At 41.5% G+C, this 27,696-nt stretch overlaps 2 protein-coding genes across 8 annotated transcripts in view; one reads left to right on the top strand and one right to left on the bottom strand.

The window, feature by feature from the left end:
• Positions 1 to 1,746: 1,746 nt before the first annotated feature.
• LOC147150476 (sodium/potassium/calcium exchanger 1-like) lies at positions 1,747 to 23,789 on the top strand. 2 transcript variants are annotated; one of them, XM_086024718.1, is made up of 11 exons: positions 1,747 to 1,882; positions 2,186 to 3,266; positions 5,577 to 5,735; positions 11,645 to 11,771; positions 14,472 to 14,522; positions 15,006 to 15,071; positions 16,781 to 16,905; positions 18,023 to 18,241; positions 19,457 to 19,546; positions 19,626 to 19,792; positions 21,104 to 23,789. In XM_086024718.1, exons 2-11 carry the CDS (start codon positions 2,313 to 2,315, stop codon positions 21,351 to 21,353), a joined length of 2,208 nt encoding a protein of 735 aa, XP_085880844.1. In that variant the 5' UTR covers positions 1,747 to 1,882; positions 2,186 to 2,312; the 3' UTR covers positions 21,354 to 23,789. The 2 variants fall into 2 exon arrangements, with proteins under 2 accessions (XP_085880844.1, XP_085880843.1); XM_086024717.1 differs by lacking the exons at positions 14,472 to 14,522; positions 15,006 to 15,071 and having other exon boundaries at positions 11,645 to 11,753; positions 21,104 to 23,785.
• Positions 23,790 to 23,801: 12 nt separating this feature from the next.
• LOC147150474 (C-myc promoter-binding protein-like) overlaps positions 23,802 to 27,696 on the bottom strand; it is a 59,325-nt gene continuing 55,430 nt past the window's right edge. For all 6 annotated transcript variants that reach the window (XM_086024711.1, XM_086024714.1, XM_086024712.1 and 3 more), the window contains 2 exons: positions 27,138 to 27,202; positions 23,802 to 26,334 (listed from right to left, as the gene is read on the bottom strand). In XM_086024711.1, the coding sequence (XP_085880837.1) occupies positions 26,198 to 26,334; positions 27,138 to 27,202 (202 nt within the window). In that variant the 3' untranslated portion in view covers positions 23,802 to 26,197. The remainder of the gene's footprint in view (positions 26,335 to 27,137; positions 27,203 to 27,696) is intronic.

Raw genomic sequence — 27,696 nt, 5'->3', positions numbered from 1 at the left:
AGTTTTTTTTTCAACTTTTTTTAATTCCTTTACATTTGAAAACATCGGTGTTTCTACGTTGTCAAAATAGGCTTGTTATTTTTTCAAACTCCGTGAATGACGACGTGGCGTAAAAAAGGACAGAGAGAGATAAACTCAACTGCAGCTAAGACATTGAGATCTTGGGGACTTGTAAGGCAGAGAAAAAAAAACGGTCAGCAGTAGAAGCATTTATGAGGACGGAGCAGATTTGGAGAAGCAAGGTACTATATTCCCCATCCATGCCCACAAGAAGTTGTTGATGTTGACAGCTACAAGAATGATTTGTGGTGAATGTGTTGTCTATTTCCAGCCTAAAAAACACCAGATTCTGATGTTTAAAAAAAAAAAAATCACACCTGAAAAAACAACACTCAGGCAACTGTAGGGGTAAAGTGTATGTATGTTTTCAGTTGTCATTAGCTATTTTAGCATTTAAAAAAAAAAAAAAAAACATTTTGTTTTGGTTTGCTCATATAGGATATATTGTCAGTTTAGTGGGCGGCATGGTGGGCGATTGGTTAGCACGTTTGCCTCACAGTTCAGAGGTCGTGGGTTCGATCCCAGCTCCGACCAACCTGTGTGGAGTTTGCATGTTTTCCCCGTTCCTGCGTGGGTTTTCTCCGGGTACTCCGGTTTCCTCCCATATTCCAAAAACATTCATGGTAGGTTGATTGGACACTCTAAATTGCCCCTAGGTGTGATTGTGAGTGCGGATGTTTGTTTGTCTCTGTGTGCCCTGCGATTGGCTGGCAACCAATTCAGGGTGTCCCCCGCCTACTGCCCGAAGACAGCTGGGATAGGCTCCAGCACGCCCTGCGACTCTTGTGAGGATAAGCGGTATCGATAATGGATGGATGTGAGTTTAGTCCCAATTATAACTTTTGTCAGAATTTAGTATACCGCAAAGCTAATAAAAGAGAAAACTGATTTGTGAGCCGCGATTAACTTTTCCCCCTATTGTTCCAAGTAATCATCGGTGTGACTAACAGTATAAATTCTTAATAGTTTCTACTGGTGTTTTTACCTTTGCCTAAGTAAAGGTGTTGAATCAGTAGGCTACAAATAGCCAACAATGCCTACAGGTATACTTCTACTTAAGTGTGAATACTCTTGCCACTTTTAATTGCTCTAGCACGGCATAATTTTGCAAATTGAACCCTGTCTTACATTATCTGCTCAGGATACTCAGTTTTTAATTATAATTACTAAAAATGTAATACAGTTTAGTACGACTTAAGGTTTAATTTCAGCAACAGGTGGGTATTTTTTTCCGAATCGCCATAGCATTACAACGCATTCAAAAATCCGTATTGCGCAAGCCTTTTAGGTCAAACTTAAAACGAACGAAAATAAAAATCGAAAACCTGATGCTTCAGCGTCAAAAAGAGGCACAAGACATTTCTGATGAAAATGCTCTGTCACAGTTCACAACATGCGTCCGCAGATCAGTTGCGCTCCCTTATAGGGAGAGATGTCTTTTTTCCGATGGTGAACAAAAATCAATCCCTTAAAATAATTTTTCACTAGTCTTGGGCGCACCTAACATTACGCCCCCCACTTAATGCAGATCATAGACCAATTAGCGTGACTGCTGTCAAATCAGCCCCCCTGCTGTGCCATCAATATGAGTGTTAGCTTATTGATAGAGGAATATTTCTGAAAGGGAAGGTGAGAGGTGTTTGGCTCCAAATCCTCTTAGTAGCATTATGCTGAGCCTTGTTCAAGCCTTGACATGCGGGGCGCCCTTGTAGCCTCCCAAAAGCGACTCAGCGTGTCCGAGTGGCTCAGGTGGCGTCAAGCGAAGCCTGCTCGCTCGCTCACCAGGACTCCATCGGAGCCGAGCAGCCGGCGCTGCATGCAGGTAAGACTGCTCTGCTCGCTATATGCACACTCCTTCCTCTCTTTCTTTTATCGAGGTGGGATATGGTTAACTTTCATGCATGAATAAAAAAAGTCGCGTTGAAATATTAGACTGTCCTCTTAGCGTGCGCTGATGAACAAAATCTACCCGAACTAATGTGTTTCGTAGTGCGTGCTAAATGGTACCAAATCATCGGTGTCGTCATAGTAACAGGTGGCTGTTTGCATCTTTCGCTTCAGTCTCTACAGCTATGCACTAGGAATGGTGTTTATATTGCTCTAACAGTTTTTCTTTGCTTCTCAGCTCTGCCACAGGTGGAAGTCGGCCACCATGAGATGAAACATTTTGGACTCGTGAATGTGTGTCATTTCGCCACATAGCAGTACAGGAAGCATGAAGGATTGCTTATGACATCATTTGCTGTTTTGATATGGGGACAATAAATGTGTCCCCACGTCCGAGGAGACTCAGGCGCAGTCGTGTCCTCTTCTTCATTTTCGGTGTGCTCTTGTGTCTCTTCTACACGCTGACGGTGAAAGCCAGGCTGTCAAAACTCAGACTCTCCATCCATGCGCGGGACATTTTAGGAAAAAAAGGAGGGGATGATGGCGTTGTTGAGGTCAGCCTTCGAGAGTTAACGGCACCCAATGTAACACAGGAGCCGGTCCAGTCAGCGAAGAGTACGCAACCCACTTTGATTATTGTCAACAGGACAGATATAGAACAGTGTATCTATGTGGAACCTCCCAAAGCTCCGCCGACCACCACGGCACCCACTCCACTCCAGCCGCCGCACAGGAAAGGCGAGTACCCGGAGGACATCTTCTCGGTGGAACAGCGTCGCCAAGGCTGGGTGGTTCTGCACGCCCTTGGGATGATTTATATGTTTGTGGCCCTCGCTATAGTTTGCGATGAATTTTTCGTTCCTGCTCTGGAGGTCATCACAAACAAGCTGGACATCTCCGACGATGTGGCCGGCGCCACCTTCATGGCCGCCGGCGGCTCGGCCCCAGAGCTTTTCACCTCCCTGATTGGCGTTTTCGTCTCCCACAGCAACGTGGGCATCGGCACGATCGTCGGCTCGGCCGTCTTCAACATCCTCTTCGTTATCGGCATGTGTGCCATCTTCTCTCGGGAGATGCTGCACCTGACCTGGTGGCCGCTCTTCCGGGACGTGTCCTTCTACATCCTGGACCTCATCATGCTCATCGTCTTCTTCCTGGATAACACAATACTGTGGTGGGAAAGCTCCATGTTGGTGCTGGCCTACATCAGCTACGTGTGCTTTATGAAATTCAACAGTCAGATTGAGAAGGCGGTCAAGACGCAGCTCAACAAGCACATGAGCGTCGTCCAAGTGTGGACCACTGGTGAGCCTGACAAGGTCAGTCACAATGACAGCAAGCAATTAATAGCACGTGTGTTACTAACAGCGGTCGATGACCACTGAAATGATGTCTGAGGACTGAAAAGTCATCTCAGGTTGGGCTGGAGATCAATACGTTGTCAGTAATATCAGATTTTCTACAGCACTTCTCATTAAGGTCGTGGGTGAGCTGGAGCCTGTCCCAGTTGAATTTGGAGGGAGAGGCACGGTGAACCCGGGACCGGTTGCCAGTCAATCGCAGGGCACACATAGCATTCACATTCAAATCTATGGACAATTTGGAGTCGTAGATGAAGCTAACGTGAAGGATGTTGGAATGTGGGAGTACAGGGAGAAATCTCACGCAAGCAAACAACACATACTGCGGGAAGGTCAGAACTGAAAGTTAAAGGTTATGGCATTCAACCCTTCTATAGCGCTTGTTTTGTGCAGGTTCAAGGAGGGGCTGGAGACTTCACAATGTCTGCAATTTGTGATACTCGCATCTACTGTATATCGTAACATCAAATCGAAACTAATAGTATTGATAGTTCTGTTAGCACATAAACATTACTAGGAAATCTGTGTTTTATTGGACCATTAGGGTTTTAAGTTAATTAATAACTTGGAACATGAAGCCACAGTTGGGATGGTCAGAAAGGAGATTTGTCACACTCTAAAAACAGTTGCGTCAAAAATAACTATTTTGGGGTTAAATTTGCCCCAATTGCTGTGTTAAAAAAGGACCAACCCGGACTTGGGTCAATTTGAACCAAAAATAGGGTTATTCTGTTTTGACCCAACCTTTTAGGGTTAAATGAACACAACAAACTGGGTTATTCCATTTTGACCCAAAATTAAGGGTTAAATGAACACAAAAAAATGGGTCAAAACAATGCAAGTAATTGGGTTATTCCACTATTTTGTAATTAAAAAAAGAAAATTATTGCCCCTTCCCCAAAAATGTATTAATAAGTGAAAGTTTAAAAAAATTGTATTTATCTTCAGGCACATCACTCTTGACATAATTTCAGCATCAATAACAGTAGGAGATGATGTACATTTGGTCGGAGCTGGGCACTTCATCCCAGAGCTGGACCGGTCAGACCCTCTGGCCAGACACCCATTTTGAGAGGTGACACATTTGAAAAAGAGGTCTTGAGATTAAGCAAGCTGAGGTGTCGATATTGATATTGTTGTTAATCATCTCCGATCATCAACAATGGTCTCTCACAACAGACATCTTTCTTGACTTCATGTCATACAAAGCCCATTTTTTGTCCTTTCATGTGCACATATTTCCGACTGTGTCCATTCCGAATCCTGTGTAAGAAGGACAGTATGAGCAGGAGATGGCCTGTGTTTGTGTAAAGGCCTTTGATGCCGAGCAGAAAGGAGTCCAGGTGTCTGGCTGCATCCCAAAATACCAGTAGTGCTCGCACCAACCGACGTAAATGAGTAATGGCCTGTTGCTCTGTTTTCATCAAAGCTATTGTTGTTTTGCAGACTGCCAAAACAAGACAGACAAGTGGACGCATTTAGATGCAGAGCCGCTGGAACATGCTGCTATTAGCATCAAGCACATTCACAGATTGCATTTGCTTCTTAACTACTCGAGTATAAGGACGCGTGAGCCCACATCAGCGGCTCATAATTATCGCAAAATGTGTTCCTTTTATGCATACTTAAACATCCTCATCTCACATTTCCATAACCCAACTGGAGCTCCCAAAAGTCCTTCCATAACAATTAGGAAAGCGATTCATTTCAATATAGGTAGTAGCGATACATTTATTGATCTTTTTTTGTCAACATTCCAAAGTAACCGCTACTTGAATCGGTATCCAAAGTGAGGCTACACCACCACTTCAGCATTTTCTACTGATCGGATACGATGACGATTATGACTGAATCATTGTCGATTCATGCTGTTTTATGCGCACGGTCATCGACACATCTATATGCTTGCTGTGGATTTCACGCGCATCAGCACCATCAATGCACTTATATTTTGGAAACATCCTAAAGGATTTTTCACCGTTCATCCAATCAGGATTCGTCAGTTCACACTGGCTTCCCAACAACATTTGTGAAAGTTATGACTGGTTGTTCTGAGATATCACTTGATTCGTTTACTAGCTCACGGTCAAAGCTTCTGGATTTGTTGATATGTGCCCTGTGACTGAACCTGTCAAGTGTCTCGTCAAAAACTCGTCCAAGGTCATTTGGGACTAGATTCCAGTTCTCCAGAAAAAATGGCAAAAAAATGGATGCTTGCTCTTTTGCCCAAACATCTTTCACTAACAAACTGTGTCATTGACCTCACAGGAGGGCGAGCCGTCACCGCCGTCTCCACCTCCCCTTTCATCCGCTGCTCCTGCTGCTGAGTCCAATAATGAGGATAAATCTAGACAGCAATCAGAACCACCCCAGAGCTCTCTACTGAGCAAACCATCAAATCTCCAAGAGGACAAAGACAAACTCAGGGTAAAAGATGTTTATCATTTGTACAGTGTTACTATATTTTGGCTTCAATGTCTCGCCAGGAAGAGTGCAGTGGTCCACTCACCTGATTACGGTGTAGGCAGCGTGGGTGCGGTTCCCACTCAGAGCCTTTTGCGAATGTGAGTGCGAACATTGTTTTGTCTCTGTGTGGGCCCTGTGATGTACTTGTTGACCAGTCCAGGGTGTTGCCACAAGTGACATTTTTAAACAAGAAACCCGTGATAAATTTCCATCCAAATTCAATCCATATCTTCATCACGTCAGATCATGTGTTTTAAAGTCGGTTAAAATTATGATATGCTTATAAGTTGTATCTGTGAGCACTTTCCAGGCATCCAGGTTCTGAAGTGCACCTCATTCAGGGTTGAAATGTTCTACTAATATAGTGTGTAGTCGAGGAAAGCTCATTCTGGTTTGCTCAGCACTACTTTATGCTTATGAAGTGATGCATGATTGCATCTAATGTATAAATAGTCTCCTAATAATAATACATGTACCGGTATGCTTTCATCCTGAACAGGTTTTGTCCAAGGCCACTAACATTGAAAACATTACTACTTGCCGCAACTGATGTTGATCTCGCTTCCTCACATTAATAACAGAGCAAAACGAATGCGGGACGTTCCAAAAGGTACATTTGAATGTTAGAACAGTCTGCTTGAAAATGAAGACAAAATCATTGCAAGTCCTGCTGGCTCTTATCCAAATAGGTCATCTCATCTCACAAGTCAACACACAAACAGCCACATAGTTGAATCATGTTTAAGGGGCATCTTCAAAAGAATCAAATAATAGCGTTGACAGGAGTAACGTCTCACTGTAGTTCTTTACTGTAATTACATTTGTTCAGATGGCATGTGATCAGTAAAATGCTCAGAAAAGGATAAAACACTAATAAAGTAAATGAAGTAAAAGTTATCAACATTTGAGCAGAAGTATGGAATTACTCTTCTTTGAAGAGGACATCACATTCCCCCCCCAATTTAAAGTCATTCCCTGTTGTTTTAATAACATGTCTGTGACATGCTTTTAACAAATTACCGCAAGGATCAAGAATTATAGCGTACCATTTTTGGTCAATTTATCAATTTAGAAAGGCAGACCATTAATCAATAGCCAATAAAGGAGCAAACTGAACAAATCAACATCAGTGGCAGAGCTACATGGAAGCCAGGAGTGGTCAGGAGTCATGTCTGAATACACATTTGAGGAGGTCGGCATTTTACAAAAGTTTGCCGCTCCGTCATCCGTCAGCAATCTGGGTACCCGTCCGTCAATCTGTCATTTTTTCAAGCCGAAGCAAAATTGTAATCGGATGTCGGTCAGTCTGCCTTGTTATTTCAACCGCGCTTCGGTCAGTCGACGTCAAAGGTCTGCCGGTCCGTCAATCCGAGGAAAAAAAAGGTCCAACAGATGAAAAATCCATCCATCTATCCCTTATCTGATTAAAATGGTAAAGAGAGTGCCAGGGTTGGGCATATGTGACTATGTGACAGGCCGGTACGCCTATCCGCCTATGACGGACACCCACTTTGTAGGTGATCAACAATTGATGGGAAACCATGGTCAAATCAGTCAAAATGCCAGGGTCCTGCCGGTGCTTTCTGTGGGCAAAAATGAGTGCCGGTCCTCCCCTTATTCAACAATATATCATACAATGACGGCGTAATTAACTTGCAGTTTCTTAGCATTCTAAATTAGCGATTGAATATGATTTGGGGATGTCATTGTGTTAATGTTGGGAGCAACCAGAGCTGCACTTGACCCTTATTTGCCGGTACGTCCTCCGTCCGCGACCCTGGTACCCTTCCGGCCTCGTCCCGCCGTCCTTATTCATAAAAATGATCGTCCTCTTCCTTTTAAAACGCTTCGGTCCTTGCATTCCGTCGGTCCACCCTCGATAAGGCAAAATGTCGAAAAGACAAGTCAAGCTAGCAGTCACACTGCCACGTGGGCTGACTGCAAAATAACAATCTACTAAGGCTATTGCATTAACGTCAGTGTATTAATTGGTAATCTTTTATTCTGAAGTTAGCCTTTGTGTTGGCAGCATGGTATGTTATGAGTATGTTTGCAGCTTCCATGACGTGTCAAAATGACGGCGCACACACCAAATAAACTGTTACTGGAGGCAGAAAAAAAAATCCACAAGCAAAAAAAAAAAATGGAAGCATCCAACCCATGTGTCAAGCTCTGGATTTCTGGTACAGTGTCTCTAATTATATGCAACAAATAAAACAACTTCAAAACGTTTTCTGTAATGCTGCATCTATTCACTATTATATTAACGCAACATTTTACAACATACTAAGTTACTTTGAACATTAACTTCAACGGTCAACACTACTTACACTATCTACGTGTGACTGAGGGTTGACCTAGTGTCGCATCGGTAAGTGTTTTGGGTGGTTGTCTGTTTCGAAAAGGATACTTTCTCGTCCGTGGTGGCTGTGGGTCGATCTCATCAGCTTCATCAGATAACACCTCCCTTTCAGAGGCAATTTCTGCGACAGGTGACGCCTCTCTTTCAGGCTCAACCATCATCGCCATCTGATTGCTCATCTCCTTCATTGACGTGATCTTCCTCAATCCTCGGGTGGAATTCTTCCGCCTCCACTCTCAACTGATGTTTAGGTTGGTCTGAGGGTTCTACTGGACGAGTGGTGATACCTCTCCAACAACCGATGTCGTCTGAACTGCTTTCCGTATCCGTCCCTTCCCGTCTCAATTGTCTTTTCTTCAATTCTTTTGGTTTTGAGATTTGTTTCCTCTTTTCCTTTTTATCCACCATCTCCTGTTCAACAGGCAGGAAGTTACAGGGCAGTAGAAGGTTCCTGTGGAGTACTCTAGTCCTTCCAGTACCATTCTCAGGTCTAATCACATAGACTGGGCTGTCTTTCTGTTTCCTCTCGACCACAACATGGACTTGATCCTCCCAATGCGCCCTTAGCTTGCCTGGTCCTCCTCTGTCCTTGAAGTTCTTTACTAACACTCGACATCCTGGCTGTAGCTCTGCTCCATAAACCTTTTGATCATAGAGCCTTTTTGACCTTTCTTGTCCTTTCTGAGCAGTCTGTGAAGCCAATTTATATGCCTCTTGCAACCGCTTCCTCCACTGATTGGCATATTCGCTGTGAGAGTGAGTCTGATCAATTGGTGTTAAGCCAAACATGATATCCACTGGAAGATGAGGGTTACTACCAAACAGGAGATAATATGGGGCATAACCTATTGCCTCGCTGCAGTTGTATGCATGTACCACCTTGGCTAAAGAACTCTTCCAGTATGACTTTGATCCCTCTGGCAGGTTTCCCAACATGGACAAGAGTGTTTGATTAAATCTTTCTGCTTGACCATTGCCAGCGGGGTGATATGGAGTTGTGACCCTTTGATGCCACTGTACTCCTCAAGTTTGGAGAATAGCTTGTTCTCAAATTCCCTTCCCTGATCATGATGTAGCTTTGAAAGAAATCCAAACTTGAGTACAAAGTCTCCAAAGATCTTTTCAGCAGCGTTTTTTGCAGATTTATTGGTACAAGCATAGGCCTGAGCGAACCGCGTAAAATGGTCAATCACCACTAGGATATACTCATATCCGCCTTTGCAGCTCTCCAGGCGCAGGAAGTCCATTGAGACCAACTCAAAGGGGTATCTTGTCACCAGGGTCACAAGCGGTGCTCTTACTTGCTTGCTTGGACGCTTCCGTTTGAGGCAACTACACAGTTGTGTCACAAAATGAGTTACATCTCTCTGCATGTGTGGCCAATAAAATCGATCACGAATGAGGCTCAATGTCCGCTCCAATCCAAGATGTTCCATTTTCTCAAGGAGTACCTGATAAATGAATTGACGGAATGCTGCTGGAAGTACTAACTGGGACCGATTTGCAGACTTCCGATACAAAATACCTTCCTGGTTGACACATAACTTGTGTCTTTCTCTTAAGAGGACAGATGTGTCATCATTCTTATCCCTTGCCTTCAGGTTACGCCATTGTCCAGTTAACACATACTCCCTCACCTTTCCAATTACTGGCTCTTTTTCTTGCGCCTTCTTTATTTTTCTTGAGCAAAATCCCGTCACTCTGGGTGCCTTTTGCTCTGTTTCCACTTGGTCACATGCTGCAGAAATGATAACTGGACACATCCATGGCTCACTTGTGTCAGATCCAAGTTGGAGTATTTGTGTGACGGCTGTGATTACCTTTGGTTCCATCTCCTGTGAGCAGGACTGGATGTACTTCTCCATGTCTAGTGGCATCCTTGATAAGCCATCTGCATCTCGGTTAACTTTCCCTGGGCGGTATTTGATTGAAAACTTGAAGTCTGCGAGCTCTGCAATCCACCTGTGTGTTGTAGCGTTGAGTTTAGCTGTAGTTTGGACATAGGTTAATGGATTGTTATCAGTGTACACAGTGAAGGAAGGTCCATCATACAGATACTCCCCGAATCTCACACAAATTGCCCACTTCATTGCTAAGAATTCTAGCTTACCAGAATGCAGGTGATAATTTACTTCTGGAGCAGTCAGAGTTCTTGACCCATAACCGATGACGACGAGCTTGCCCTGCTGTCTCTGGTACAGTACTGCACCAAGCCCTTCTTGAGATGCATCGCAGTGGAGTATGAATGGCTGTTCAAAATCAGGATATCCCAGGAGCGGTGGGTTAATCAGGTTCTCTATGATTTGGCAGAGCACCTCCTGGTGTTGTTCAGTCCACTTAATTTTCTGGCTTGAGGGGAGCTGATCTGACTTCTTGGGCTTTGACCTACTCTTACTTGCACTTGACTCTTCTACCCTACCACCTTTGTTTTTTTCTGCACATAACAGCTTATAGAGGGGTTTTGCGATGCAAGAGAAATTTGGGATATATGGTCGATAGTAGGTGGTCGACTGGTTATCACGTCCGCCTCACAGTTCAGAGGTCGTGGGTTCGATCCCGGCTCCGGCCTCCCTGTGTGGAGTTTGCATGTTCTCCCTGTGCTTGTGTAGGTTTTCTCCGGGTACTCCGGTTTCCTCCCACATTCCAAAAACATGCGTGGTAAGTTGATTGGACACTCTAAATTGCCCCTAGGTGTGATTGTGAGCGCGGATGTTTGTCTCTGTGTGCCCTGCGATTGGCTGGCAACCAATTCGGGGTGTCCTCTGCCTACTGCCCAAAGACAGCTGGGATAGGCTCCAGAACGCCCCGCGACCCTTGTGAGGATAAGCGGTACAGATAATGGATGGATGGATGGTCGATAGTAGGACAGGAATCCCAACATTTTCCTCAGTTCCCTTACCGTCCCAGGGTTGCGATGTTTCAAAGCTTGCACCGGTGCTATTTCGGCAGGGTCCATGCAATAGCCATCTTTGGTGACGATTTTTCCAAGAAACTTCACTCTTGTCTTTGAAGATTTCACATTTTTTGGATATCAATTTTACACCGTGCTTCTGATAGCGGCGCAAAACTTCTCTCATGACGAATTGTCTTCTCTGCAAGATATCCCTCTTCTGACACCAATGTAGAATGATCCGAGTCGAGTTTATTCGTGAACTCTGTTTATTAACTGCCAGGGGAACAGGTGGTATTCACATGAGCTAGGCGCATGAACACAACTGCCGTAACACGTACTGCTGCTGAAGATGTCGCAACACCGCTGCAAAGCACTTCCACATATTGCATATGTGACAGGTTGCGCTCGTGAAAAACACGCCCTGTGCATGTGCAAGAACCACGCACAGGCACAAAAGCCCGGCACCTTTTCCCATGCTGCTCACACCCTGCTTTGGGATAGCATCCCATTCTTGAGCCAGCACGTGTTGCGAGTCAGCTAACGTGGTTACGTTGTGAACAGCACGCCGTGTTTGGATGCCACTCGTTGTCATTGCTTTTGTGTTCATGTATGCAGGTGCGTCCTGCCCTGCAGCGAGGCGGGAGCTCTGCCTCCCTCCACAACGCCTCGCTGAGGAGCACCATCTTCCAGCTGATGATCCACACACTGGACCCTCTGGGGGAAGGTAACAAAGAGCGGGGGGGTGGGGGGGGGCGAGGACAAGCTGCAATCACAAGTTCAATTTGAATACACATTGCTACATTGTCAATGGCTTAAAGCGGAAGTCAACCCAAACATTTTTTTCAAGAATATATTGTATGTAGGCGCACAAGTTGAAACAAGGCATTCTGATAAATATTGTGTTTGTGGAATAAAAATTAATCCACCAGTTTTTAGCCATCTCTCGGGGCGGCCATTTTGTCACTTCTGTCGGCTGGAAATGACATCACAGTGGCTCAGGGCTCAGGCAACGAACAAACACGGCTGACCTGTTTTCTGAAGCTGAGCTGTGATTGGTTGTTACCTGAGCCCTGAGCAACTGTGATGTCATTTTCAGTCGACAGAAGTGACGAAATGGCCGCCCCCAGAGATGGCTAAAAATGGATGGATTAACTTTTATTCCAGAAACGCAATATTCATCAGAATGCTGCGATTCAACTAGTGGGCCTGCATAGAACATATTCTTGAAAAAAATGGTTGGGTTGACTTCCTCTTTAAGTGGAATATTATAGGTGCCAATGTATGGGTGGAATTTAATATACAGGAGGATAAAGCAATTGTTATGGCTCGATAATTATAGAGGAATGTTCATATAATACCGCACAATAAATTGATGCAATAATCAGTTCATGATATAGTTAGAGAAGTAGGTCTCTTCATCCACCTATCTGAATATTTGTATATGCATACCGCGAGTAATCTAATTACCGCAGTCAAGTTGATGCGTGACTCCAGTCCAAGACGCATTGTCTACTTTGTCCTTCCTGCGAGCGTATCTTGATGAGGCCCGTCTTCAAAATTGCGAGGCCGGCCGGTTCTTTACTCTTGCAACACTCGGTCACAGCTGATCCCTAATCAGCTTTCCAATACACGCTCATACAAGCTGGATAAAAGCCAGCACGCTAGCACACCAAGCTCTTTATCTCTAATGAAATAGTAGAGCGATCACCACAGCAACTTGCATCATCAGCATCTTTCAGATCACACCATGCTATTCGGTTTGTCAGTTTCATATCCAAAATAGCTGTTTGGATGTACACGTTAGGGCCTGACCGATTTTTTGGACGTTAGCTCGATGAGAATTGGCAAAAAATTGGTCAATTGTAGTTGGCCAAATTTTTCTCTGGATTGTAAAGTTGAATATAAATATTTACATTTTAGTAAATTAAATAACATTAACAAATGTAATTTTTCAAACTTAATCCGTTATCTGAGTTTTATTCTGCTAAATATCAGCATCTGTCTCAACAAATCCATATCGGTTGGGCCTGGGGTATTATAGTTTTGCATTTGTCATTATAGTAAGTTTTTATTTAATTTTGAGTTTGGTTTTTAAATTGAGTTCGTTTTAATTAGTTTTCATGGTGGCTTTGTTAGTTTTAGTGTTTTCAAAAGTGCCATTCTTTAGTTGTTAGTTTTAGTATTATTTGTCTTTTTTTAATGTTACTTATGAGAGAGATTAAAACACACACATTGTTAAGTGTTGTGTAGTAAAAATGCAACAAAAATATCATTTTAAAAACAACCATCAATCCACAAATCAAATACAGGTACTATATAACAGTCCACAGACTATAATTACAATACGTGCAGTGCATAATATCGCTTCTAAAGTTCGATGCATCACAACCCTAATTAAATCAAGCTTGGATGCCTTGTTTGCCAAATTGACAACTTCTAAAGTGGATTTGTGGCTTGAATTCTTGTTGAGAAACATTAAACCCAGTTGTACAGTATTGTACTACTTTTTTTTATACACTGTATACATTTTTTTCATATATGAACCATAAAAGGAAAGCACTTCTGTCCTAGAGTTGCGTTATGGACTGAGTTAAATGACAAAAACCGGGGAGCCATTCGAGCCAAAAGTCAAACACAAACTCATCGACTAGGAGCGACATCAACTGGTGGCGCTTTTTTATTGACTACCAGAAATGACGTCGCTTCTGTGCAACACACATTGAAACGAGCACGATTCCCTGACGACTGTTTGACCGTCCTTTGTCTTGCTAATACCATCAACAGCAAAGGCTCATTCATGTATTGATTGCCAAAGATGAAAACAAAGGTCATTTTGCCATAATTCTAGTTGGTTTTAGTTAATTTTGTAAACGTAAAATGTAGTTCATTAGTTTTCATTTTTTAAAAAGCATTTTCGAATTTATTTTGTCAACGAAAATGTTTTTCCCATTTTAGTTTGAGTGCTTTCGTTAGTTTTCCTGAACTGAAATAACCTTGGGCGTGCCCTTGTACACATTCAGGTATCATCACATTGCGGCTCTAAAATAAAAAAGCATGCTGAAAATCCAAACCTGTTCATGCTTATGCGGGTTCTTTCTGGGTGAAAAAAAACGACAGAAGGCTTGAGTGTGTGCGTGAATTTGTCTCAGTGCCTATGCTGTGATTAGTCCCGAGCGTAACCCGTCCCTCACCCAAAGTCACCTTTGGTTAGGGGTTTGGTTTTCCTGGTATGACTGTATGTCATTCTGACCAATGCAGGAAATAAAAACAAACAGAAACCTCCTCTGCAAAATATGATAAGGACCGGAAACTGTTCAAGCGAGGTTATTGTTTCAGCTACTTCTTCTCACCATAGATAAAGAACTTCATTGAGGATCTTTCCACACACTTATTGAAGTAGCATGTGACCGAAGAGTCGCGTTTTGTTGTGTATTTCTCTCAGAGACGTCCTTTAAGGGTGATGTCAGAGCGGAGGGGTTCATGCAGAAGAAAGGTAACCTGTGTGCTGCGTTGTTTTTTTTCCTGAAACGTGTTTATTGCTGCATGTCAACATTGGATTGTGGCATTTTGTTTGCATGGACTAGAAGTGCATGACTGCCCGTTTGCAAGTGATCTTTTTTTCCCAGCTCAAAATATACCACAAAGGTACTCTATATATGATACTTTTTTACTGTGTGTCGTGCAGTAATGTGTCCCCGTTTGCCGAGTCGCCACGCCCGTCCCCAAATGCATACTGTACAGGAGCTTAGTATGGGGTTGTTTTTTTCCCTCTCCCTTCCTTATGTTTTTCTTTTCATCTGCGTAAACGGGGCGCTGTCAAAGATGAACCGACAGCTTCCCGTTCTGTATCCCCCTGCTGGTTATTGTTTTTCTGTGTCTCTCGGACGGGTTGTGTCTGTTCCATTTCATTTCACCTTAGTGGTACAATGACCATAAAGCTATCCTGATTCTGATTCAGTAATTCTCTTAACCGCAGCAAATAACAAAGTAAAGCCTCTGAATGTCCTTGACACAGGCAAGTCACATCAGCAGCACTTGAAAGGTGAGTCGGAATGTGAACATTGTACATTTACACTGTACATATTCTGGTATGAAACAGTATGTATTGTATGAACTATTAGAACATATTTGAACATTTTGTAGAGACCTGCATTGAACGTGCATTATGCAATTTATATACAGTACAAGTACTGTGCAGTATGTGTAGATGAGGTGAGATGTTTTAAGACGATGCATCACTTTATTTACATCTTGGTAGAGTTCCAAGTTCAGGACAAAACACAGTGAATCATAGAACGTCATCTTTGTATTAAGACAAAATTAGCTCATTACGTTTGCCAAGAGGGAAGTTTTCAAGACTTCAGCTCTGTTTTTTTCTTTCTGTATCTTCCATTCAAAAATCCAGAGATGGGCATTCCGTCCCACGCACGGAACGGACGGACGCCTATTTTGTGCACGGACGGACGGAGGACAAAAAGTCTTTTAAAAAGGACGAACGTGGGTTTTCGTCCATCCTTGTATTCGTTCCTAACCGGGTCAAGTACCGACTTATGTGTTGTGTTGGGTTCTTTTAAAAAGCAAGACCACTGTTCTCTTCCGCGATACCACGGAGCAAACTTTATTAACTGCCTGCACAATATTTTTCATTTACGTTCCCTGCAGTAACACTGCACAGGCATAGTCTGCCCTCTAGTGGTGGCAAAAAAGGGCCAAGTGACCATCTCTTCAAAAATCAGAACGTGAACAACGAAACGCTAAGCATAAATGCAATTATACTGATGGAAGCAAAATAACACTTGCTTTGTTATGACCAATATTTTGAGATTCACAACTTATGTTCCTCTACTTTGTGTCCTGGAGCTCAGCGTGAACTTGTTCCATGACATAAGCCCAAAAGGATTTTGTGATAAAGCGAGACAAATCAAAGTGTCGATGCCCTTGTACTATCTGTTCGAAAATGAGAAATATATGAATACACCACCTGTTTGTATGAAAGACAAATATACAGTATGTTGAAATATAATATGGAAAAATGAATTTTTTATTGATTGTACACACAGACTGGTCTACGGTGGGTCTGCTCACCCATCCCCTTTGTATAGATTGTAAGCGAGCCATTCCGCATTTTCAGCCCACTTGGATGGAATAATGCGGCTAATTTACATAACTGCCCCCACGCCGGATTGCACACTATACAAAATGCACACGTATGTTCATCTTCATCATTAAACGACCTCTGTTTATCTCCCCTGCTTTTTGTGTTGTAGCCGGATTAATTGATTGCGATGAATATTTGAATAGAAACTGATTGGGGAATTCCTGTTCACCTTTGTTTGATTTTGTTCGAGGTCTATGTGCTCTCTGACTGTTTTTTTGCACCCCTCTCGAGGTACATTTGATTTGGTCATTTCATTTCCGAAACATTACCGATGGTTTAAATTTGAAGAAGGTTGAATCAGAGGCTGAGAGGCAGAGAGAAGTGCTTTTGCAGGGAGCTTGAAGGGGCCTCAATGAGTCCAAATCAGTCCGCCAGAGGACTCATGTGCTGATGGTTGTCTGTGTACAATATGTCTGTGTGTGAAAATCTTCTCTAGTAAACCTGAAGGTTCAGATTTGGACATTTTGCGAATATCTTCCTTTGTGAATTTCAGACAAATTCATCAAATCACAATGTGATTGAAACACCTGTGACAATTCTATTCTCTGAAAGTATCTCTCATTTGTTTTCTTTTATCCATCTTCGATGTCCAGATGACGATCACGAGCCAAAATGTGAGCGGCCTGCACCTGGCACAGCAGCAGAGGAACCGTCCACCTCCCAGCCTCCAGCTGAGCGGGAGACAAAGAACGTGACGGACAAGCAGGATGGCTCTAAGGTATGCAGCTCACTGTCATGTCTTCGAGCCACATTTAATACGTACTGCCCACCAAATAATAACGTTGACTTCAAGTTGAGCTTTGTGTGCATTTGCAAAATAGATCATTTCCCCATTGCACACTAATGTTGTTACTGATTTTGAGGTCAATATGACAAGACTTTTTCGACAGGCTTTTAAAGTAGAATAAATGGGCCGTAGGCGAACATTAAAAATGTGCCCCAAAAGAAGAGTTAAAGAGACTAGAGATATCTGAGGGACAATAGAAAAAGGAGGACGAACCCAAATAATTCAGAACAAAAATCTTGCTGTATGCAGTGTACTTGTGTGTGTGTGTGTGTGTGTGCGTGTGTGTGCGTGTGTGTACTCTTACATATTGTATACCGCATGTCCTCATTAGGGTGAGCTGGAGCCGACTTTGCTCGGATTTATGGAGGGGATTAACGTACAGTATGTAGCATTATCTGAAGTACAGTATAAGGTTTGCATAGGCAGCACCGTAGCTAGTGTTTAGCGTTTTGTTTTGCCTCGAAGTACGGGTCGCTGCACAGGAACACCTGTGTGGAGTTTGCGTGTTCGCCTGATAAACCCAAATAAACAAAAAAATAGATTGATTTTTTTTTTTTTTTTAAATCTGCAAATAAGTGAATTTATGGGTGCTAGACCGCAAGTATTCGGGGCTCAACTTTAGTAGAGGAAACATGTTTACAATCGACCCACCACCACCACCCCAAAAATAAATAAATCAATAAACTTACATTTTTGGCTGGAAAATTAATCAAGGGGGTCCTCAGAGTGTGGTCACGGGCGGCCACCAGTTACACATCACTGCTCTAAACTATCCATATGTGTGAATGTGAGTTGAATGTTTGTTTGTCTATGTGCCTTGTGATTGGCTGGCAAACTGCCCAGGCTGTACCCTGTTCTCCCCCAAAGTCAACCGGTATAGGCTCCAGCACTCCTGCGGCCCTCGTGAGGAAGTCTAGAAAAGAGATGAATGGATTAGGATTATACTGGAAAATGTTGTCCATCACAAACTGGAGATCCACTAATCAGCAACCCTTGATGAATCCCTTTGCGTGACTCGCTGATCGTCCGAAATGTCTCTTGTGTGCAGGAGAGCTCAGGTGGCAGAAGTGGCGATGAGAGCAGTGACGCAGACAGCGACGTATCGAGTGAAAGTGGGGGTGATGATGGAGAGGAGGAAGAAGGGGAGGAGGAGAACGAGCCCTTGTCTTTAGATTGGCCAGAAAGCAGACGCAAGCAGGTCACTTACCTCCTCCTGTTGCCCATCGTGTTCCCGTTGTGGCTCACACTGCCTGACGTCCGCAACCCGGTGTGTATCTCCACCGTCCTTCACTACACCAGTCATTCTTGACCACTGTGATGTGAGAGATTCAGGCGAGCTGCAGGAAATTAGTATTAGGCCATCGCGGTGGTTACGCTCCAGACCACATCTGCAATACTGTAAGTGAAATATTAAAATACCCTGTAGGCATGTTTTTATAGCATTTACAGCGCTTCATTTTTTTAAGGGTCACACGTTTACAATCTTACAAACACATACAGTATATTGACAGAAAGCAAAAGCAATAGATAGCATACGAATATCGTACAGTGTAACAGTGTACCAATCCTTCTGTGTTTGCAGTAAACAAATGCTGTTTTTTTCCCAAACAAACAAACTTAATTTATGCCATAATTTATATCAATAACTCTGGTCAACAGCAAATTTCAATCAGGGATGGCTTTATGTGCCCCTAAACGTATTTTTGACACAGATTTAAAAATGCCATTCGTTTTTCTAACACATCAGGTCGTTTAAATGTTTTCATTTTTTGTTTTTACGTTTGACCCATAAAAGCTTGCGCAGTATGGATTTTGCCATGTGTTGACATTTATAGCTATGACGTTTTAGAAAAAAAAAATCACCTGTTTCTGAACCTAACCCAACTGTTAATTCAGAAATGTTAATAAATATAGCACATATTATTATTACTATTATCATTTTTATTTTTTATCTATTAATATTATTTTTTTAATTATGAAAACCTGATGAGCTAGAGAAAAAACACAAGGCCAGATTTGGAATCAGTGGGGAATAAAATCATCTCGAAAAGTTAACTTGTATCTCTGATTTAAACAAAAAAAATGTGTTGACCAGTGTAATGATTCCCAAAGATGTACACTATAAAATGAACCTACAGCCGTAGCGCTTTCTGTAGCCCTAAAAAGCAGGATTACAGTGGATGACATTCAATTATTTTCCAACAAAATACTACTAGTGGTCGAAAGTGGAATTGCACCCGATTTTCAAGTGTGAGACCAGAATAGAGTTATCTTAAAAACAAAAAAATCTGCACAATAGTGGTACTGCAAAACTGGAATCCGCGATGGAAGGGGTTTACTGTACTCACAAATGTACTATTTAATTTGTGAAAAAATGTAGGTTGATGGTAAGGCCGACACTCCATAGACCTGAGGAGCCAATTTTCAAGCAACCTTTTTCTGCACTGAATTCATGTCAAATGTTCACCTTTTTATTTCCCAGACATCCAAGAAATACTTTGCCCTTACATTTATTGGCACAATCCTGTGGATTGGTGTTTTCTCCTACCTGATGGTGTGGTGGGCCCATCAGGTCAGTTCATATTCATATTCATATTCCCCAAATCGAGTCAAACTTAGCGTACAATATGTGTCCATTTTCCTGCGTCCAGGTGGGTGAGACGATAGGCATCTCCGAGGAAATCATGGGGCTCACCATCCTGGCGGCCGGCACATCCATTCCTGACCTCATCACCAGCGTTATTGTAGCCCGCAAAGGTCTGGGAGACATGGCTGTGTCCAGCTCAGTTGGCAGTAACATCTTTGACATCACTGTAGGGTAAGTCTACTAGACACTGACTCAAGTACATACTGTATAATACTAATACTGTATGTTGCTTTGTGTGTTCACACCAAACAATGCAGCAGGCCGTATTTCAGAAGCATCCATTTTCTATTGTTTAACCCAGGGGTCGGAAACCCGCGGCTCTTTCATCCTTATATTGCAGCTCTGCGTGGCTTGAGAAAATAAAAAAAAAAAGTGTCCGAGTGAAGTGCATTGTTACGTCTTCCAAAGTCACGACGTCAGACATAGCTCAGTTATGGCCCTTTTTATTATTCCAACACGGCTAATGTGGGCCGTAGCCGAGGCCAACTACAGCGCAACAGCAGTTCCGTCATAAGTACGCACGGATCTCTCACCCTTGTCGCTGTCCGCTCACTCCTCTCTCACTCGCACACCCCTCCCATCCAGCGAGTCGCGTGATGTATTCAGGAACCTCGGAAACAACACAATTTAGCAAAACACAACTGTCACCACAACACAGATAACCTAATTCGTTCCAGTATTTCATCATGTCTTTTTATTACCGGTAAGTCAACGTTTTTTAACTTCTTTCTGCAGACCTTGTGCAATTTCAGTGATCAACATTCGTCTCCTTCAGAGACGTTTGACAGCACTTGACGTGTCAGGAGGCAGCCGGCATGCGCGGCTGCCTGCTGACGCGCCTGCTGCCAGCAAAACCAAAACCGCACAATATCTGAACAAAGCATTTTATTTGTGTGTGTTTGTTTGATTGTAGCTGTAAATTGTCCGATAATTGTGATCTCGACGTATGAAAAAATTATACATTGTCGCTGTCGGCCGAAAATCTCCTAAGTCCAAATGTGGTCAAATTCTTTTTTTCTTTGCGGCAAATCGATTCTAATGGTCCGGCCCTAGTTTGTCTGTAATTTAACAATTTATGTGTGTGTTCTGGAGGTGTGGGTGAGGCAACACCTTGAGTGGCGCAACATGGCTATGTGAAACTAATAATATAAACTTTAATATTGTCTTTTTCTGATATGAGTTGATTGAGGTGGTTTTGAGTGACATACTCAAACAAAAAAAAAAAGGAGGACTTTATATCTACTCATGGTCAGCGCCTGGTCATGTAGCTCACTTTTTTCCCCTTTTCCGAGATGGCTAAAAACATTTTAGTGACAGGGTGTATGTTGAGAGATACAACTTGTCTTAGAGCATATAACAAATATGCAATAAAACAAATTGTTTTAACAATTTAATGAGGGATACAGAAACAAGTCCTCCAGTTGTAGAATGACTCCTCTAGTACAGTATTTGTTTTGCTGTTGATTTTTTTTTTTTTTGTAGTTTGCCAGTCCCGTGGCTCTTGTACTCGCTGTTGCATGACGGCCAGCCAGTGACGGTCAGCTCCAACGGCCTGTTCTGCGCCATCGTGCTGCTCTTCCTCATGCTCCTCTTCGTCATCATCTCCATCGCCACGTGTCACTGGAAGATGAGCCGAACGCTTGGCCTCACTATGTTTGCGCTCTACTTTGTGTTCCTCGTCCTCAGCGTCCTGCTGGAGGACCGCATCCTCGTCTGTCCCGTCTCCATATAATGTGTGACCCAGTGCGTTGTCAACCAAGGATGGAAAAATATCTTAATGCCCCTTTTTAATATTAGGCTACTACTCGTTTGAAATTGAGTAGACACTAAATTAAACAAATGTACAGTGGTACCTGGACGTACAGGTTCGAAAGTTACAAGCCGAGGCACTCGGGCACTATAGATGGCGGCAGCAAACTTCAGGTCTGGCTACCATGACTTCACATTGCTTACATGTTTTTTATGCAGGTATTTCGCCCAATGTATTTTTTCTTCCGAAAAGGTCAAAAGCATGTCAATTGGATTAAAGCATGGCATGGGGGGAAAAGAAAAGTTCAATGCAAGCAAATTTTTTAAAAAGTTGCAAAAACTAGTTAATTCTTTACAATCTCTCATTACCAGTCTTAATTTCATTAACTAAAATTTTCTATCATTTAATTCATGAAGAATATTTTTATTCAGACGAAAACTAAACGAAAACTGAAATAGAACTTACTTATTGATACGAGAACTACTGACTTGACAATATCATCAACAAATAAAAGACGAAAAAAAAAACCCACAGTCACGAAATCAAATTGAAGAAGGAAACATACGCGGGTAGGAGAAAAGAACCACTCAGAAAATGGAACAGATGGGGCTAAGTGAGAAGAGAATCAATTAGAGGCCAACTTCAGTGGTCAACAAAAGAGTCACCTGCTTCAATCACACTCTTGGGAAGAAAACAGTCAACAATTGTCAACTGCTTTGAGAGAAAGATATGACGACGAAAGTGAGCGATAATGTCCATTATATAATAATAATGCTGGTAGAAAGCGACAAAATGATTTTTTGGGGCCCATTTCACCTTCAGCGATGAAGAAAAAGACGAGGTGTAAATAATGTCGAACAGTCAGGGGACTTATTTTGAAATGGAACCTCAGATTTGAATGGGACTTCTTTTGGTGGACATCTGGGGTGGTCTAGTGTCCTCCAGAACTGGTATTGTATCACAATAGCTAAAGGATCATTTTTTAAAATCAGGAGTGACGGCGGTGAAATCTTCATATTTCAAGGAACTTACATGCTTAGCTTCCTAAGCCCTTGTTTTTTTTTACATTTTTAGTCAAAAACTAATTTTTAAGTTTTAAAATGGCATAATAGTCATTCCAACATTTTTAATTGAAACAAAGTTTAATAATGACACAGTAGTGTTAAATGTGAGTCTTGTGTGTTAAACTAGTTACAAATAGGTGTGTTATACTTTTCTGTATAGAAGTTGAAATATACTGAAACATCGACTAAATTAATTTAGGCGACTAAAATTGGACGAAAACTAAAATATAATCAGATGACTAATTTATGATTAAAACTTAAATTTAGTCAAAATACAAACTAAAGCTAATTCAAAATATCTTGTCAAAATTAACGGCTTATTATGCTGTTTCTTTTTTAACTGAACACTACTCTAGAGTGTGTCTTTCCTATATAAAAAACACTTATTGGGAAGCTAGAAGGGATTTATGCAATTTGCAATTTCAAAGGGGAAATGAACTTTTGCCATTCGTATTTAAAGGGGGAAATGAACCCAAACATATTTTTTTCAAGAAAATGTTCTATGCAAGCCCTGAAAATGACATCACAACTACCCAGGGCTCAGGTAACGACCAATCACGGCTCAGCTTTAAAAAACAGACGAGCTGTGATTGGTCATTCCCTTAGCCCTGCGTAGTTGTGATGTCATTTTCAGTCGACAGAAATGATAAAATGGCCGCCCCCTGAGATGGCTAAAAACCAGTGGATTTTGCTGCTTAGCTATTATTATATATTAAAAATATTCCACAAACACAGTATTAATCAGAATGCCATGTTTCAACTCGTGGGCCTGATGGGAACAATTCTTTAAAAAATATGTTTGGGTTGATTTCCACTTTAAAGTACCGTTGTCCTCGAAATGTGAAACGCGGCATGCGGCTGTTATGCATTAACTGTTCAAATGTTGTACACATTTCTAAGGGAGTATTTACAGGATTAAAAAACGACCAACCTTTGAAAACACTTAACGGTACAGTCAGTGTATAAAACACCTCCTGTACATTAAGCATTGTCAGAGTTGACCGCCTAAAGGTTCAGTGTTATTTTACCCGTGCTACATCATGTTGGCTGTGTGGGAATACAGATGTGGTTGCGTTGAAAGAAGCTCACAGTTTTGTTAAAAAACGGATGCTTGTTGGTCTTAAGGTGTCATGTTGTCTTGTTTTAAACTCACTTGTTGAAATGAAGTGGATGCAAACATTGAAAACGATTTTTCATTTCAAAACATTCTGCAATAAATTATTTTTTTAACAGTCTAATACTCTTTCTTTGCTTATTGTCTTGGACCAAAGATGTCTTTCATTAAAAAAAAACAAATCATGAACATCGCTTTACTTTGTTAAAGTTAATAAATAAATAAATACAATAAAAAAGAGAAGGAGAAACGGGAGATCATATGACTTTATTTACATTCAAAGAGCCCTGAATGTCTGGTCCTTGAAAGAACCATCACCACGTGTGTGAATAACTGTTATAAAAAGTTTTACATATGTGTTTTTTTTTTCTTTCTAACAAAGCATTAAAATGAAGATTGTGCAGTCATTCATTTACACATTTTCCTTTTTACAGATGAACGTCATCTTTCCCAGATGTTCCCATCGTAGTCAGTGAGCCATTTCAAGTTAAATCAGCCCACGTTTTTTTTTTTTATGGGCCAAAGTGCAGCAGCATTATGACTTTTAAATAATTTGTTCTTCCAGGTGACAAAAGTGGTTGTCATTCATAAGACCTTCATTTGACCTGAGGAGGTCTTCCTTCAACCACCATAACGCTCCCAGAAAAAAAAACACGTGCATGGTAACGAGATGTTACTTCAGCTCCTTCAGTTTCATATTGCCAGACTCTAAACTGACTGTGAGTCATCTGGTTCTCTGTGCAGTTTTAGGTGGCTCAGTGGAGCATGTTTTATTCAGTCATTCCCTTTTTTCCTCGTGTATTTTTTTTAAAAGGTATTTCAGATGAATATGAACATGGGTCTGTCATAAACATACTGTATATATACAAAAACGCCGCCTTGACCAGCTTGGCCCATCGTTGCAATGCGTCAGCGTGAAGCACTTTTGACGAAGCGAACAACATTTATGCCTCTAATTCACCTTTTCATATGCTAAAACATCTGGGTCACGGATATGCATCGACAACAATCTGTGTGATTTTTTTATCCAATGATGTTTATGATATACGTCAGCCCCAAACCAACATACATATATTGGTAGCTGCAACTCATAATATAATTGCATGTAACACTGTTACTGTGATTATAAATATTGAAGTATCCTTGCTTTCTCATTCCTTTATCTTTGGAAAAGCTACATTGTACGGTATTAGAAAAGTGAAGGTAAGCAAAAAGGTATTTCCTAGTATTTGCCACAAAGTCAGAAAATCCTATTTGCAAAACAATATCATGGGGGCAAATACAATTAAAAGTCAGTCTTAATCCTAGAAGGTCTCGCTTTGAGTCTAAATTGGTTGTTACATCTCCACGCGGCAAAAGAATAAGGCATATTTACTGATCGCTCCATTTTGCCACATCCAAATATGGCAGCGGCGTCTGTGCCTTGATTTCACACTAAAATATACTATTGGGTTTCTACCTGTAAAAAGTGTATGCAAATGATACCACTGTGCGGCAAAATAAGAGGCCTTGGTGAGAACTGATTCTGCAATTTTGGAGCTTCTGAATGATCTGAAGGGCTGACTTGGAGCCAGTCACAAGATGGAGTCAATGCCATACCACCTTTGACTGAACTCCTTTCATCTCTACAATTTAGCGCCTGATTTTGGATCTAGTAAATCAAGACCTAAAGGTCTACATTTGGTTGCAATGTGCAAATTTTAAAAAACGCATTTTCCAAAAGCACAATGACTTCTTTCCTCTGTGCGTTGTCTTTTGAGTCTTTGCTGCTCTACAGAGTATGTCGCGAACATGTCAGCATTTCTAACAGCAATTCTATTTTTTTTTTTATTTGGTAATAAGATCATTCTTTAAAAAAATAAAGGTAATTATGCAGTAAGCTAAAATTATTCTTAAAAACAAGTTAAAATTCCAACTGATATTAAAATCTCCAGTCGTACCGTTCAGAGATCATCTCTTAATGCATACTATCCTTTCATTTTCTATTGTCATTATTATATCAGAATTGATAAGAGTGAAAACTAGTTAAGGAGGATTAAACCATTCCATTGCCTCCCTGATTCAAACATCCAAAGAGATGTTACATCCAACTGCTTGTCCAACAAGGACGTAGTGAAGATTTGACTATTTGTACCACAGTTATAAAACATAACAAAAAAAAGAAAACACGTCAGTTGGTATACAGTACCTCCCCAACGGACCTCCAACCCCCGCATCCCCATCGAGTTATTTCCCCATTTTGTAAGATGTGAATTGTTACCTTGGGTGGTCAATTTAGAATTGTGGCTGAATGAAGTCATTTCTCTTCAAGTCAAACTCCTTTCAATGTATCAGGCAACATGATGGACTGGACACTAACTGTTACACACCTACCACCACAGGACAGTCAACAGATGACACTAGAATAAATACATCTTACTTTGTATAAATAGAATTCACATGAAAATATCATCGCTACTAGTTTCGCATGCCATGTTTCCATGAAAAATATTGCTTTGAAAAATACTCTTCTGGTGTGTCGTAACAGTCTTTGTATAAGGAGACTCAGTGGAGACGATCCTGTTCAAATGAATGAAGGATGGCTACATGTTGAACATTCCTGCCTCACAACCAGCACAGCTGGTTTCCTGAGCTCATCTTCACGCAATTTAGAGGTAAGGCTCCCCGAAGGTCCTGCGACACTCCATGACACCGGTGCTGGGTGGGCGGTCGCAGTTGCGCGTGAGCTTCACCAGGCTCGGTGACAGGCGGTCGTACGCCAGCTTGTACTCCCGATCAAAGGCATCTGCGTGAAGAGCAGCGTAAACCCGAGTTATTCCATTAAGCATACCTGTCAACCCTGGGCTGTGCTGAATCTTACAAAAGTTGTCATTTGCCCGTACATTTCTGCATATAATCTTACACAGTATCTGTTTTTAATCTTACAAAGTATTTATCGCTCAGCGGGAGAGGTGGGGGAAACGGAACGGATATTTCTATATAGAATCTTACACAGTGCTTATCGCTCCCCGGGGGGGGGGGGGGGGGGGGGGGCACATGTGGTGTTCGGGGGGTGGTTGGACTTTGCTCGTAAAAGTCGGCCGAAGTTTGCAGTCGGAATCGATAAAGGACGCTCCGGATTACAGTCGAAATGGGCAAGACGAGATCGGTCTAACAAAAAACAAGTTTTTAATTTTTTTTTTTCCCCACATACAAAAATTGTTATACGGCATACACAATTTGAAATGATCAAAAAACGTACAAAATACGGGGAAAACGTAAAAGTTGACAGGTATGCATGAAGTCCTCTTTGAGGCGTTCCTGCAGGTTCAATTCTCCTGATGAGTCAAAGTAGTTAAAACTACGCAGACCTGATTTACAGTTGCAACCACAAGTTTACATACAGTTGAGAAAAAGACCTTGACTTCATTTCTGACAGCAAGTCTTAAACCCGATGATGATTTTTAGTGGACAGGAAACATTTCCTCTCATTTTCTAAACGGTGCCATACGGGTTGCTTGTCTGGTGTCCATTCAGATGCAGAAGTCACAGAATGACATGCTACATTTATTTTGATCATTTTCTTTCACACACAAACTAAGGACTCACCGATATCAATGTTGTCTTTTCCCAGAGCCACCAGGGACAGGAAGAGGAGGTCTCTGTACAAACTCCTAAGCAGGACAAAGTTAAGGTCAGCAAACGGCAGTCATATAAATACTGTATACAGTATTTAACCTTTGTTTTAAATCCAACATACAAAAAATCATTCATTGAAGTTGTCTCTATTTCTATTTCTAAAGTCGCCATTAGGTTTTAGAGGGATGTTTTGCCAGGCACTTTAGGCCTTATACATACATATACATATACACATATACATATACACATACATATACATACATATATATATATACATACATATACATATACATATATATATATACATATACATACATATACATATATATACACATATATATACATACATATACATATATATACATACATATACATATACATATATATATACATACATATACATATACATATATATATACATACATATACATATACATACATATACACATATACATACATATACATACATATACATATATACACATACATATACATATATACATACATATACATATATACACATACATAT

This window comes from Filicampus tigris, chromosome 3 (assembly GCF_054856515.1).
Source record: "Filicampus tigris isolate MCC_2025a chromosome 3, RoL_Ftig_1.0, whole genome shotgun sequence".
NCBI lineage: Eukaryota > Metazoa > Chordata > Actinopteri > Syngnathiformes > Syngnathidae > Filicampus > Filicampus tigris.
Note: the sequence above shows the minus strand (reverse complement) of the source record. Positions and strands in the feature narration are given on the sequence as shown.

Bases quoted from the DNA above. Each gene is read 5' to 3' on its own strand.
- LOC147150476 (XM_086024718.1), top strand. From the start codon at position 2,313: ATGGGGACAATAAATGTGTCCCCACGTCCGAGGAGACTCAGGCGCAGT. The intron at 3,267-5,576 runs GTCAGTCACAAT...TTGACCTCACAG, and splicing joins CCACTGGTGAGCCTGACAAG to GAGGGCGAGCCGTCACCGCC. The intron at 19,793-21,103 runs GTAAGTCTACTA...TTTTTTTTGTAG, and splicing joins ATCTTTGACATCACTGTAGG to TTTGCCAGTCCCGTGGCTCT.